This window comes from Cimex lectularius, unplaced genomic scaffold, assembly GCF_000648675.2.
Source record: "Cimex lectularius strain Harlan isolate CLEC.00 unplaced genomic scaffold, Clec_2.1 scaffold275, whole genome shotgun sequence".
NCBI classification, from domain to species: domain Eukaryota; kingdom Metazoa; phylum Arthropoda; class Insecta; order Hemiptera; family Cimicidae; genus Cimex; species Cimex lectularius.
In genome coordinates this window covers 122,614-134,995 of record NW_019392857.1, presented here as the reverse complement: position 1 = coordinate 134,995, position 12,382 = coordinate 122,614, and the positions used below count along the sequence as shown (strand labels likewise).

Here is a 12,382-nt window from a genome sequence, read left to right as displayed (position 1 = left end):
CATATTTATGATGGTTTTGCACTAATAATGTCCTTAAAATAGGTCAAGAGCTTGGCAGTAACAAATGAATTTGCTTTTCTCTTCAAGACCCACAATTTGATCCAGAGGCTTCGTGAATGAAAAAAGTTGTCGGTACTTCTAACGTTCAAAACAAAGAGTGTTGACATAAATAGTTCTTCATTTCTGTCTGGGGATTCAATTAAAGAAAATTAAACAATTAATATGAGAATGCAATGTACGTAATTATTTACAGTAATCCCTTAACATTCGCGGGGGTTTGATTCCTGAAAATTACCGTGAATGTTAAATCCGCGAATGTTGAGTATATTTTCCTATGTTATAAGGAGGGTTACGTTCCATGATTGAAAAAATTGTGATAAGGTTTAAATCAAAAGAATTTATTTGAAATACATTTGTACAAAAACATTTCCTTATCTATGTACATTAAAAATTAAATGTTTAACTTGTATTTTTAGACGTGGATGGAAGAAAATAGCTGCTAATAGTTCGCTTTTTCGCACAAAAATTCAGTTCTTTCAGCATTTCCACATAAGGAATGGAAGCGGCCTCGACATCCCTTTTAAATTGTAAACTTCGGTTCAATGATGGGTCCAAATCCATTGTCTTTTGAACAAGTTGGTCCCTTATCGTTAGAATTTCTCTGATCTGTTTTGCAGAAAAACTTGGGCCTGAGAGAAAATATTAAATGAATAGAAATGTTAAAAGTAAAAACTTGCCAGACTTACTCTTTTCACCACCCCGACTCTCATCTTCACTTTCAACTTCTTCACATTCCTTAGAGTCCTCTTCTTTTTGCAGCATCAGGTCTTCATCCGATAACTCTTTTTCATGAGAATTAAGCAATTCATCAATTTCGTCTGCTCTCATATCATCAAATCCTTCTCCTCCAATCTGGTGCGCTATGCGGACGATTTCTTTCTCCTCATCTTGAAGTGGTGGAAAAGCGTTATCTTTTTTAACCACTTGAGGCCATATCTTTCTCCAACAAGCGTTGATTGTACTTGGCTTCATTTCCTGCCAAGAAGCATGTATGTATTCAATGCAATTCGCAATGTTAAATTTCTTCCATGAGTTAGACACAGTTTCTTCGGCATTACACTCAATGGAATTTAAAATTCGCTTAAAACTGTGTTTGGTATAATATGCCTTGAAAGCTGCTATAACCCCTTGGTCCAGAGGTTATATCAACGAAGTCGTATTTGGGGGCAAAAAAATAACTTCCACATTTGGATGACTTCCTATTAAACTTGAAGGATGACCAGGAGCGTTGTCAATTAGAAGCAGAGCTAGATATTTTTTTATTTCGTTGATGAAAGAGAAATGAAACCATTCTTGGAATAAGGCACTAGTCACCCATGCTTTGGTGTTTGATCTCCAAAAAACTGGGAGCTCATCTTTACTTTTTCCCTTAAGGGCTCTTGGGTTTTGGGATCTGTAGATCAATGTCGCCTTTAACTTGCAATCACCAGATGTATTTGTACAAAGTAATAAGCTGATACGATCTTTGGCCGCCTTAAATCCTGGAGCTGTTGTTTCTGCTTTTGAAATGAACGATTCGGCATCTTCAACGAATATTGTTGTCTGTCAGAATTTTTTTGTTTACTCAAGTGTTATTTTTCCGCGAATGCACAAGTCCGACCTTCCGTGAATGTTAAATCTTACCTCATTTTTTCATACGCGAATAGTGAAAACCGCAAATGTCAAACCCGCGAATGTTAAGGGATTACTGTATTTAGAAATCAACTCAAAGTGTTTGTCTTCTGTGTAAATATGTAAAAAATGTTCTTACACGGAAGACAAACACTTTGAGTGAGTAGAAATACTTTGATTGAATATATAAAATATATTTTGCATTGTATAAATTCACTTTTCCACATCCAAAAGGTAATTGTAATATGTAAACAATGTTTGTAAATCCCAGGCCCTGAAGATTATCTCAATAAAGATCGAAACGTTGGCACGATAAAGAAAATGTTTTTCTGAAACCTACATCACACCAGACCGCATCTCATGATTTCTAAATAAATATCGATTAACGGTCACTAATCACCACACATTCCGTACGTAAGTATATAGCACAGACAAACAAACGCACGATATAATGTTAGACAGAAGTTAAATAGGTTATATCTTAGTTGTACAGATGAACAAGTGAAGGAGACAGAGAGATATGTAGATATGCTACTAGTTAGATTGGAACATATGTTTGTTCGTTGTCGAGTTAGTTTGCTGGTATGGTAATATGAACGAGGTTGTTAAGTAAATAGGTTGCAAGTAAGAACAGATTGTTTAGTATGTAGGTTCGTCTGTACGTTGTAAAAAGTGACTAAATCTTAAGTGACTTAAGTAATTATATATTTAAAAAAAAAANGGCAACTTTTCTTTTATAATTTTATTATTTATTTATTTATTACCTACAGTACATATTCTTAATTATGTTGATGTTAATTTGAGCATATGTTATTTATTTATTTTTTAACGTATGCACGAAACATTAACGATCACTGATACAATATAAATATGGGCTTATACGTTTCACAGATTTTTAAATCAAGTCAAAATCGAAAAAGATTACGATTACTCTTTCACAACAAATCTCAAATAATTTATTTTTAATGCTCTACTAAATTTATTTTTAAGAGCGTTTTTAGAAAATTATATATCTCTCATTATACACACTTAATAATATATAATTATTGTCTCGTTGTGGTTTTAAACTATTTTTCTTAATGAGATGATCTGCTCATTTGCGACGTCAAGTCAATTCAAGGTCTAGCGTCTAAGAAAATTTACGTTTTTTTAAAAAATCCAATAAAAACACAGACCAGTTGTAATATAAAACTCAATTCTTTTAACACTTCTAAAAAAGTGTTAAAACCCATTTTAAAACATGGACAACAATAAATTAATAATCTTACCTCCTAATAGCCTTACCAAAGGTAAATAAAATTAAGGCCGAACCGCTTTGATAAACGCTTGAAGGTTTAATTAGAAAGTGAGTGAGTATATTGTGATAAAGGTGTCCCCCTCGGCCGGAGTCGGTGATTATGAAGAGACCGTTGTGCTAAGTTAGTGCTTCTGTGCTCCTGGGCTTTCGGATCGATAGACAGCCCCCCCTTTTATCGCTATTTCTTTGTCTCGCGGTGCAAGAATACTGACACGCACTGCTTCGAAACCATGTTGACAATGAACCTCAGATTAGGTTAAGAATAGAAATAAGACTCAAAACTTAAGAGTATGGAACGACAGTAGAGAAATGTCTGTTTAAAACACTTTTTTAAATATAACTTAAATTATAATTTGTAGTCAGACGTGCAATTCTATAAACTCTGTTTTATTATTATTTTTTTTTATCTATAGATTTCAATATTGCAGTCTTTAATGGCTAAATTTAAAAGTTTTATTTTATTTACTACGTCATATTAATTCAATTTTTTCTGTGGCCTTAAGAAAAATAAGAAAGACTTGTTGTTTTTTACATCGTTTTAGAAATATTAACTTGTTAATCAACAAGGCAAGTTTATTTTCAAGCATATTTCCAGTACTTTATATTTTGCATATATTAATTTGTCTTGTCTTAGAATTTTGAAAAACATTATTTACCTTATACGCTTTTTTATTATATTGAATATTCATTTTTGTTACAAGATCGTAGTTGTATCTGCTATTTCATAAATTTCATTCATTCCGATAACATCCTGAACCAGATTATAATGAAAGTTGGTCGATAACTAAATAACCTCGTAAATTGCTGGGTCAGCCCTAGACATGCCTTTCTACAACGACATAGGACGCGAATTTGGTGCGACAATTAGTGCCAAGTTAAAATTGTATTCTAATACTAACAAAAAGTGGTTGATGTGTAAAGCACGGAGATGGCTCCTTCTAAAATGTAGATCTCATGCTATTCATCCATTACATATTACGGATAATTCTAAATACTTATTTACACTATTTTAAAAGGATCGTCCCAAGAATTACTTAGTATTTAAAGAGATAAATAGAATGAAAAAAGTGAATTAGAACGTAGAGTGTGTATTTGGACTTTTGACAGGATTAAAAAAGAAATGGATGTTTTGATGAGTGATTTTCATAATTTGCCACATCAGATTGTACCGACCTATTTACATAAACAAAAAATTTATTTTAATAATTATTATAAAAAAAGAATGTGATAAATTAGAAAAGAAATTCCTTAATCTCATGAATAAACAAAAATCAAGTCTTAAACCATTAGAGAGTTCGAAATATGTAGTTAACCCTTCCAACGTTGTTATACCGAGTGTGGTTAATAATATATTAGGTTTAGGCCATACTTACAACTTGTCATATGATCAAAAATCTTTTCCGGTTATGAATATTATTACTGATTTCGAAATGATTGTTGGTCCCATGGCAAATGAGTCAGAAAAAAATATTCTTAGAGGTAAGATTGCTAATATTATAACTAATGGCAAAACAAAATTAATGCACAGCCAACCAGTGGCCATGAAAAAACAGTTGGTTGAAAGGAACAAATTTATTAAAAATAATCCGGATATTGTAATTTGTAAAGCAGATAAAGGTAATAGGTTAAGCACAGTAGTAATTAATTAATCACACTATGATTTAAAAATGAAAGAGCTATTAGAAGAAAGAAAAGTGTAAAGAAAAAATAAAAAACATCCAACCTTAATTTTGCAAAACCAGTGAAATAAGTTTGTTGACACATTAGCTGAATGAATTAATTAATAAATCTCAACAATTAAAATTTACAACTTAATGCTGTTTCACCAAATATCTATGGTCTACCGAAAATTCATAAACCATGTATTCCACTCAGGCCCATTGTCTCATGCATAGGTAGTCCTGGTTTTAATTTATCAAAGATGTCGCTGAAATTTTGGGAAAAGTAGATCTAAAAAAAATTATAATGTAAAGAATTCATTCTCATTTAAGGAGATCATATCCCAACATGATGATGATGAATTGTTGATATCTCTGGATGTAAAGTCCTTATTCACAAGCATACCTTTAGGTTTAATAACTTACATTTTAATAGATGTATGAAATGATGAGTGTATGAAATTACAACACTTACAAATATTCCCTGTGAAACAATTCTTGACATTTTACATTGTGCTGTATTTAAAGGCTATTTCAAGTACAACGGTGATATATATGAACAGGTAGAAGGAATTGCTATGGGAGGAACATTATCTCCTATTTTGGCAGACCTAGTCATGAATGACTTAATAAATTGGGTAAAAATAAAATTTGATTTTAACATTAGAATTATAACAAAATACGTTGATGACTTATTTTTGATTATCAAGGAAAATGAATTGACTAAAATAACTAAAGTATTTAATTTGTACCATCCATCGATGTAGTCCTTTACCATTTGTAAAAGACATGTCAAACAAATTATAAGTTTTATTTGAAAATAAAATCAATGATGTAAATATAGTTTATAAATTTGAAAACAAAATAAGTAGAAAATTTTTTACAAAACTAAAAGACAAAGAACTAGAAACTAAACGAAGAAGAAAAAATGTTAAATATTTTTTATTACATGTAACGACTGACCAACTGAATACTACTGCCAAACCAAACAGTACCTATTAGAAAGGGTTAGAATCCACAAATATGACTACAACCACAGTAGAACAGGTACAGGGTTATCTAAACATGCGATTGACAAGAAGCACAATTTTAATATTAATATAGATGAAACAAAAATCGTGGATAATGAAAGAGTACTTGGCCGTAGATTGTTAAAAGAATCCATGTTTGTTCAAAAAGATTGTAATTCCTGTAATCAAAAGACTGATTTTAATAAACTACAATCAATAGCAATGTGTTAAAAAACTAAGCTTCTCTCTCTCTCTGCATGGTTAATATTTTATGTAAATATTGCACATAAAAATTATTTATGTATCTTATTGATTATATAAATGTACATATAAATTATATGATAATAATTTATTTGCAGAGAATTTTTTGTCTAAGGGGTTTGTTATGTTGGGAGTCACTTGAAATATAAACTATACTTATTATAACCTGACATTTTCTGTTAAAAACGTGTAGAGAGGTGTATTTAAAAAATCGTTGACTTGTAAATGGTTATTACGTTATTATTTTTATTTACGACGTCGTACATGTAAGTTGAATGTTAATGATATCTCTATGTTTGTAAATTAACTGAATTTGTATTCAAAAAATGTTTACATTTTACTTTGTTGTTGCAGTGCCCTGAGGAAGGACAAATATAGAGCCGAAAGCTTGGCAACTGTACAATACATTGTATGATTCATTGAATGACCACATACCCAATAACATCCCAAACCAGATTATAACCAAAGTTGGTCGATAACTGAATAACCTCGCAACTAACTTCTTTAAATTAATTAATCTTCATGTAAGGTATTGGTTGAAATGAAAAAGCCAGTGTCACGCGCGGGATTCGAATTCCAACCAATACCTTAAATAAAAATTAATTAATTTAAAGAAGTTATTTGGTCAATCGGACCACGAAATATAAGGGATTTAATAAATAAAACGAATTACATCTTCATTAATGCTCTCTGTGGGCATTTCATTTGTCACCGAGAATCGAATCCTGATTACACGACATTTGAAAAATGGCAAAAAGAAGGGAAAATTCAAAAAGTAGTTGAGGTGGGAAGTTAGTGTCCAAGTGGATCGAAGTCATATAGCTCAAGTGGTAGAGCAGCGCCGTATTTAGCCGAAGTTCGTGGGTTCGAATCCCGCTCGTGACACTGGCTTTTTCATTTCAACCAACACTTTACTTAAAAATTAATTAATTGAAAGAAATTAATTAATAATTGAAAACTGAATTTGTTCATTTTTTATTAATTGAAAATTAAAGATGATGACCGCAAGAACACAGGGAATATAATGTTTTCGATAATATAATTGTATAGAAAGATAATTTTTGTTGTTTTTTGTTTAGATTTTTTAAAGAGAAAATAGGATTGGGATGAATTGGAGATTACTGGAACTTTCACTGTTAAAGTGAGTTCACCATATCAATCAATATATATTTCATTATAACATTTGTTTGGTATAGTTTTGGTGGTCTATGGTTTGAGTTGCCAATGAAGTAATTAACATTTTAAAAATGAGATATTTCTTCTTTAAATTTCTTAACGCAGTCATCTCTCCACTGTGCTCAACGAGTTCAATATTACTTCAAAAGCTTAAGAATATAATAATGACTTTAAAGGTTTTTTTTTTAACTATTTCTTCATCATCCTTCAAGTTGTTTGATCACATGGTTTACTTTTATAGCCTACTCGGTTGGAAGAAATTTGAGCTTTATTGTGGTCGTCCGCTTCTGGTTTCCAGCTGAACTGGACTACGTTGCTCTAGAAAAGGGGAAATATGTAATCAAACAATACTCGATATAACAGAACAAAAAATCTACAATTATATTAATAAATCTTGGTTTTAACATATTCATGAAAGAAGTGAACATTGTTTTTAATTACTCTTTGAAATTTCATAGAAACTCACTTGAGTTTATGAATTGTTGTTAAGGATTTTATGCCTTGTCGGTAAATATAGCTGGAGATTATTTTCAGCCGGCCTCAAAGAAGTTTTAGAGGTGTGGTATAAAAAGCATTTTCGCGGTGTAATGTTTCACAGAAGACAGAGTGAGTGCACTAGCCGCAAAAAGCCAAGGCTGCTCAAGGCGCCATTTATTCCCCCAAGATATGAAGATACTATCAGGACAAACGTATTTCATCCCCCTCTCAGGCTTAGGCCGTAGAATAGAGAGCTGGGATAAATCTGGAGAAAATGTCCAAACGCGATGTTGAACGTTTGTTTTTAACGGGAAATGTTCCGATTCCGAATTGGGTGAAGTTATTGTCTGCCAGTTGTTGACACTTTTATCGTCGTGCGCCTGCCGTTTAATCACAAATGTAGTATTTTTAACGGGTTGTTCGTCTGGGCTGAATGTATGTTTGGTAAAAACAAATCAAGAGGCTAATCTCTCATTTAGCAATCATTTAGGACCACTTTTTTTGTATTCATTACCGTTACTTTATCTGTGTGTGTTCCACTTCATTTTCTTCTGTTAAATTTCTCCGTTTGTAAGATGATAACAAAATTTATCGAGAACTCAGGACATAATTCTCGTATAAACCCGTTTCCGGAAAAAGTCGTTGGTTTCATAAACATTATTTGTCTATAAACTATGCAAAAATTTATGTTATGTCATTCTACCGAGGCTCTTTCTACTACTATATCTACTCTTCCTATCATATTAATAATATTATTGTATTATATATCGATTGTATTAGACTGAGAAAACAAATTTCAGTCATATATGTCTATTTTGCTAAATATTTCATTGAGAGTTAATAAATCTTTTAATTGCTAGGCTTCATATCTTCCTGTTCTCATAAGTTATACAATATTATAGCCATAAACAGCTCTATTCCTCCCTTGTTTCTTATAATCTTAAATTCTCTTCTCCTACCTGGTCTTCTTATCTTCTCCGTCTGAAATATTCATAACAAGTTCAATAGGTTTATTCAGTATTTCCTCACCCACCAACCCATTATACCATACTTCCTATTTATTCAAAGTAATTACATATTAACAATTGCTTTTTTACTAAAAATGAGAGATTTAATTCTATCACTGCTTAGAAAAATAAAGATTCGTTCTGATTGTTTATTATTTGGGCAGGATAGGGATAGGGGTAAAACAGACAGAGTCTTCTGCACCTCGACCAAAGCAGATTTATTGTGGTCCTCTATTTTTATTACTCTCTGGCCATCTTCAGGTTGTTAATCAACTCCATAGCCTTGCCTGTATGTCGTCTTGCTTGCGGCTGATTTGGAAGAATCTGCACTTACGTAGACATTCACAAAATCACAAAAAGTGTTCCGCGGCCTCCTCTTCTTCCACGAAATATCTAGTCTTTCTTCTGTCTGTACTCCGGTCGATGAAGTGCATGCTTAGGCGGCATTGCCTTGCCATGATGGTTAGGATGGTTAGGGGTTAGCGGGGTTACTTAGCTTGTTGACACTTGCTTTATACTTGCTTGTGTGTTCGCTGGGGCCTTCATAGGCTCATGAATTTTTGATCTCGCATAATTTGGTTTATATTGAAAAAAGAATGTTGTAGTTATTTACCTTCAAATTACATATACATAGTTTGAAATAAACTACAAAAAATATGGTGTTCTGTTCTGACGCTTCTCGACGAAAATAGTGTAATTATATGAGCAAAACCTTGAAATAAATTGTTAGTTAAATTTTATGAGCAAAACCGTATAATAAATTGTTAGTTAAATTCATTATATCAAAAAATGGTATTCCGGTGTTTTGATCAATTTTCTACGAAACCATTAAAATTATTATTTTTAAATAAAAACTAATGAATTTTTGATTTTGATTAATTTGGTTTATATTAAAATAAGTTTGTTGCCAGTAATATAACGACAATAATACATGTAGTTTGAATAAAAATGTGAGGGTTCGGTTTTTTGTCTTCGATTGTTCTCGATGCGACCGACGAAAATCTGTACAGTGGGGATTGCAGAGCGTAGACTAGGGTAGCATTGCATAGCATCGGGCAGATGTGCGCGGGGGTAATACAATCTTATGGAAAAATGGACTTTGGATTTGCGTCGGGTAGCGTCGCATGGCGTTGCATCGGGTGTGTTCCCGGCTTAACGGTGTTTGTCAAATGCATTTTCACCATCTAAAATGGGTGTGCATAGAATATAAAACAAATGTTCAATTCGCTGACTGCTTGTGCAGAAAAGCCAGAATAATATGCTCTTGATATGTGAAATTCATTGATTATAAATATTCTTGTATTATGAAAATCGTATAAAATCTTTTCTCTCTCTTTCTCTCTCACTTTTTCTATCTTCGCTCTCTCTCTCCTCTCTCTCTCTCTCTCTCTCTCTCTCTATATATATATATATATCTATCTATCTATCTATCTATCTATCCATCTTTCTTGCTTTTCTACCATTGATCGGGCTTTTATCAAAGTATCAGCGTCATGCTCATTTTCTACCACTCGGGGTTTGTATTTTAATGAGGTACATTTCCATTTGTAGGCATTGTGCAATTTAGAACGGTAAATGAAGGATGCGTCATATTCCAGGCTCGTTCTCACCGATTTCACGCTTGTCTAAATAGAACATGCTATATTGTGCTAAGAGAACGGATTAATTGGATATAATCTCATTATTGTTAGTTATGATCGCATATGTTATTGACTCGTGGGACATGAAAAATCTCGAAATATTCAAAGCATCATTCTTCTAAATTTTCATCATAAAAATGAACTTAAATAACTATTATGCTACTATAATATAAAAAGTGGTTTATTAAGTCGGAAAATCTGTGACAAATACATATTTTATGGAAGTGTTTGTTGTTTTATTCTTTCTGGTTTTTGTCCGTAGTTATATTTTTTATTTTGTTTACTATTTAAGAAAAAATTGATTTCGAAAAATAAAAAGATCCGCCCGATTTGTTGTGATGAATAGTGGGAAATGTTTGAAAGACCGAAAGTAGAGAATTTTTCATTCCCATTATTTCAAAATTAAGTGACACTTCGTCGGAGGTATCCGTTTTAAAAATCAATGCCTATCCCAAAACAGGAGTGACATCGGCCAATGTCGGCACGTGTAAAATGCTCGAGTGTAATAGAATTAGTCTCTCCTCATTTTTTAACAAGCCCCATGATGCCAGTCGACAAGTGTTACTGTATTGAACGTTTAACGAGCTTTCATGGCTTCTCTCGTCTTCGTTCTGGATTTTCATTACTTATAAATCGTTTGAATATCATCATCGTTACAATTTTATACTTAAATACATCGTTTTATTACAAAATAAATTTGAGAAAGAAATCGTAAGCTTCTGTTCAATGGAAATTATTAAATGAATTTCTACACTCTCCTCAATATTTCTAAATTCTTTACAACATATCGATTAAATGAAAATGTTACGTAGAGTTTATTCATAGTAAACATCTGAAGAACGTTGGATTGCTTCAGATCAATACAGGTACGCTGGTACTTTTTGATCCCATAGGTACGTATAAACCAATCCATGTGGCAGCAGAGAAATACTTTTTGACTTTTGGACCACGTCTCAGATCCCAAAACAGTCTAATAAAATCATGGCAAAAAAAGCAAACCTCGTGGTAGGAGTTGTGCATATTCACCGGAAAAATAGCAATAATAAGCAATCTAAGAAGAATAATTCCTTTTGAAATGAACTTTATTAGACGACTTGACGAGATGAAGTATTGATATAAAATAAATTCCAATAAACAATAATTTTAAAATAAAACGTCATTTATGTAAGAGGGCTTTTGTGAGAACAGTTGCTTGAATTTCCGCCATTAGAAAAACTTGGATTTCAACTCAGAGACGACTTGCAATGGAAAATGTCTTCCGATATTGGTGATGTTTTTTCCAAAAGGAAGCGAGCCCATTACCCGGAAAAAAGAAATGTCTCGAAGAGCAAGGTGTGGATTATAGGACGGGGTGGAGTTAAGAGAATTTCGCGCCCCAATTTCTGAAAGCGCTGTAAATCAGGAATTGTGCACAGGGATTTTCCGCCGTCTCGACCCAGCTCAGTTTTGGATAAAGACGTTCTTTCTTTGAAAATTACATGCCGAGTGCTATTCCTTACAAATACAAGATTCATTTTCATAATGCTTCAAATGAATATCCAGTGCGAAAACTTTTGCGTTGAAAAAATAAACATGTGCACATTTCTTTATGAATTAACTTTCTCTATGTTTTTCTTTTCTTTCATACAAGATTTAAACTCTTGTACACAATATGTTACATTTTACTCCTTTTAGATTTTGATAGTGATGTCTTTCATTTATTTTCCTATCGCCGGACACTGGCAAACTGCAGTATAATTGATTTTATTCTGCCCAAAACTATGGTAATCCAAGCTCCAGTATCGAGATATTTCTATCCGATTATTTTTCCTGCTGCCATTGTCTTTTTTTTAGCTGTCCTTTTCACTTCCGGTTATTGTCCTGTTTTAGCCTCCGCTTTGAGTTCGGTAACCATCAACCAAGAAACCCCACTTATAAATTCAATTTTTTTCCAGTTTTTTAAAATATATTTTTATTGCGTACGATTGTTTACTTTTGTTCCTAAATATTTTTTGTTGATGCTCCCTTGTGCATAAGATCGCATATAAAACATAGAGACAGTGCCAACACCGGGGATCCAGGTAGAATCAGCGTCAGTCGATTTAAAGATAAGAGCAAAAGTGACACTATAACTAAAAAATGAGGCTTGGAAATTGTGCATGACAATTTAGTAGTGCAAGAGGAGAAATGGCTCAGAAAAACGAAA

At 32.5% G+C, this 12,382-nt stretch overlaps 1 protein-coding gene across 1 annotated transcript; it reads right to left on the bottom strand.

Annotated features, from left to right (window-relative positions):
* Positions 1-402: 402 nt before the first annotated feature.
* Positions 403-1,736, bottom strand: LOC112127591. The gene is made up of 2 exons (XM_024228751.1): positions 747-1,736; positions 403-689 (listed from the first exon to the last, which is right to left on the bottom strand). Exons 1-2 carry the CDS (start codon positions 1,030-1,032, stop codon positions 460-462), a joined length of 516 nt encoding a protein of 171 aa, XP_024084519.1. The 5' UTR covers positions 1,033-1,736; the 3' UTR covers positions 403-459.
* Positions 1,737-12,382: the final 10,646 nt, after the last annotated feature.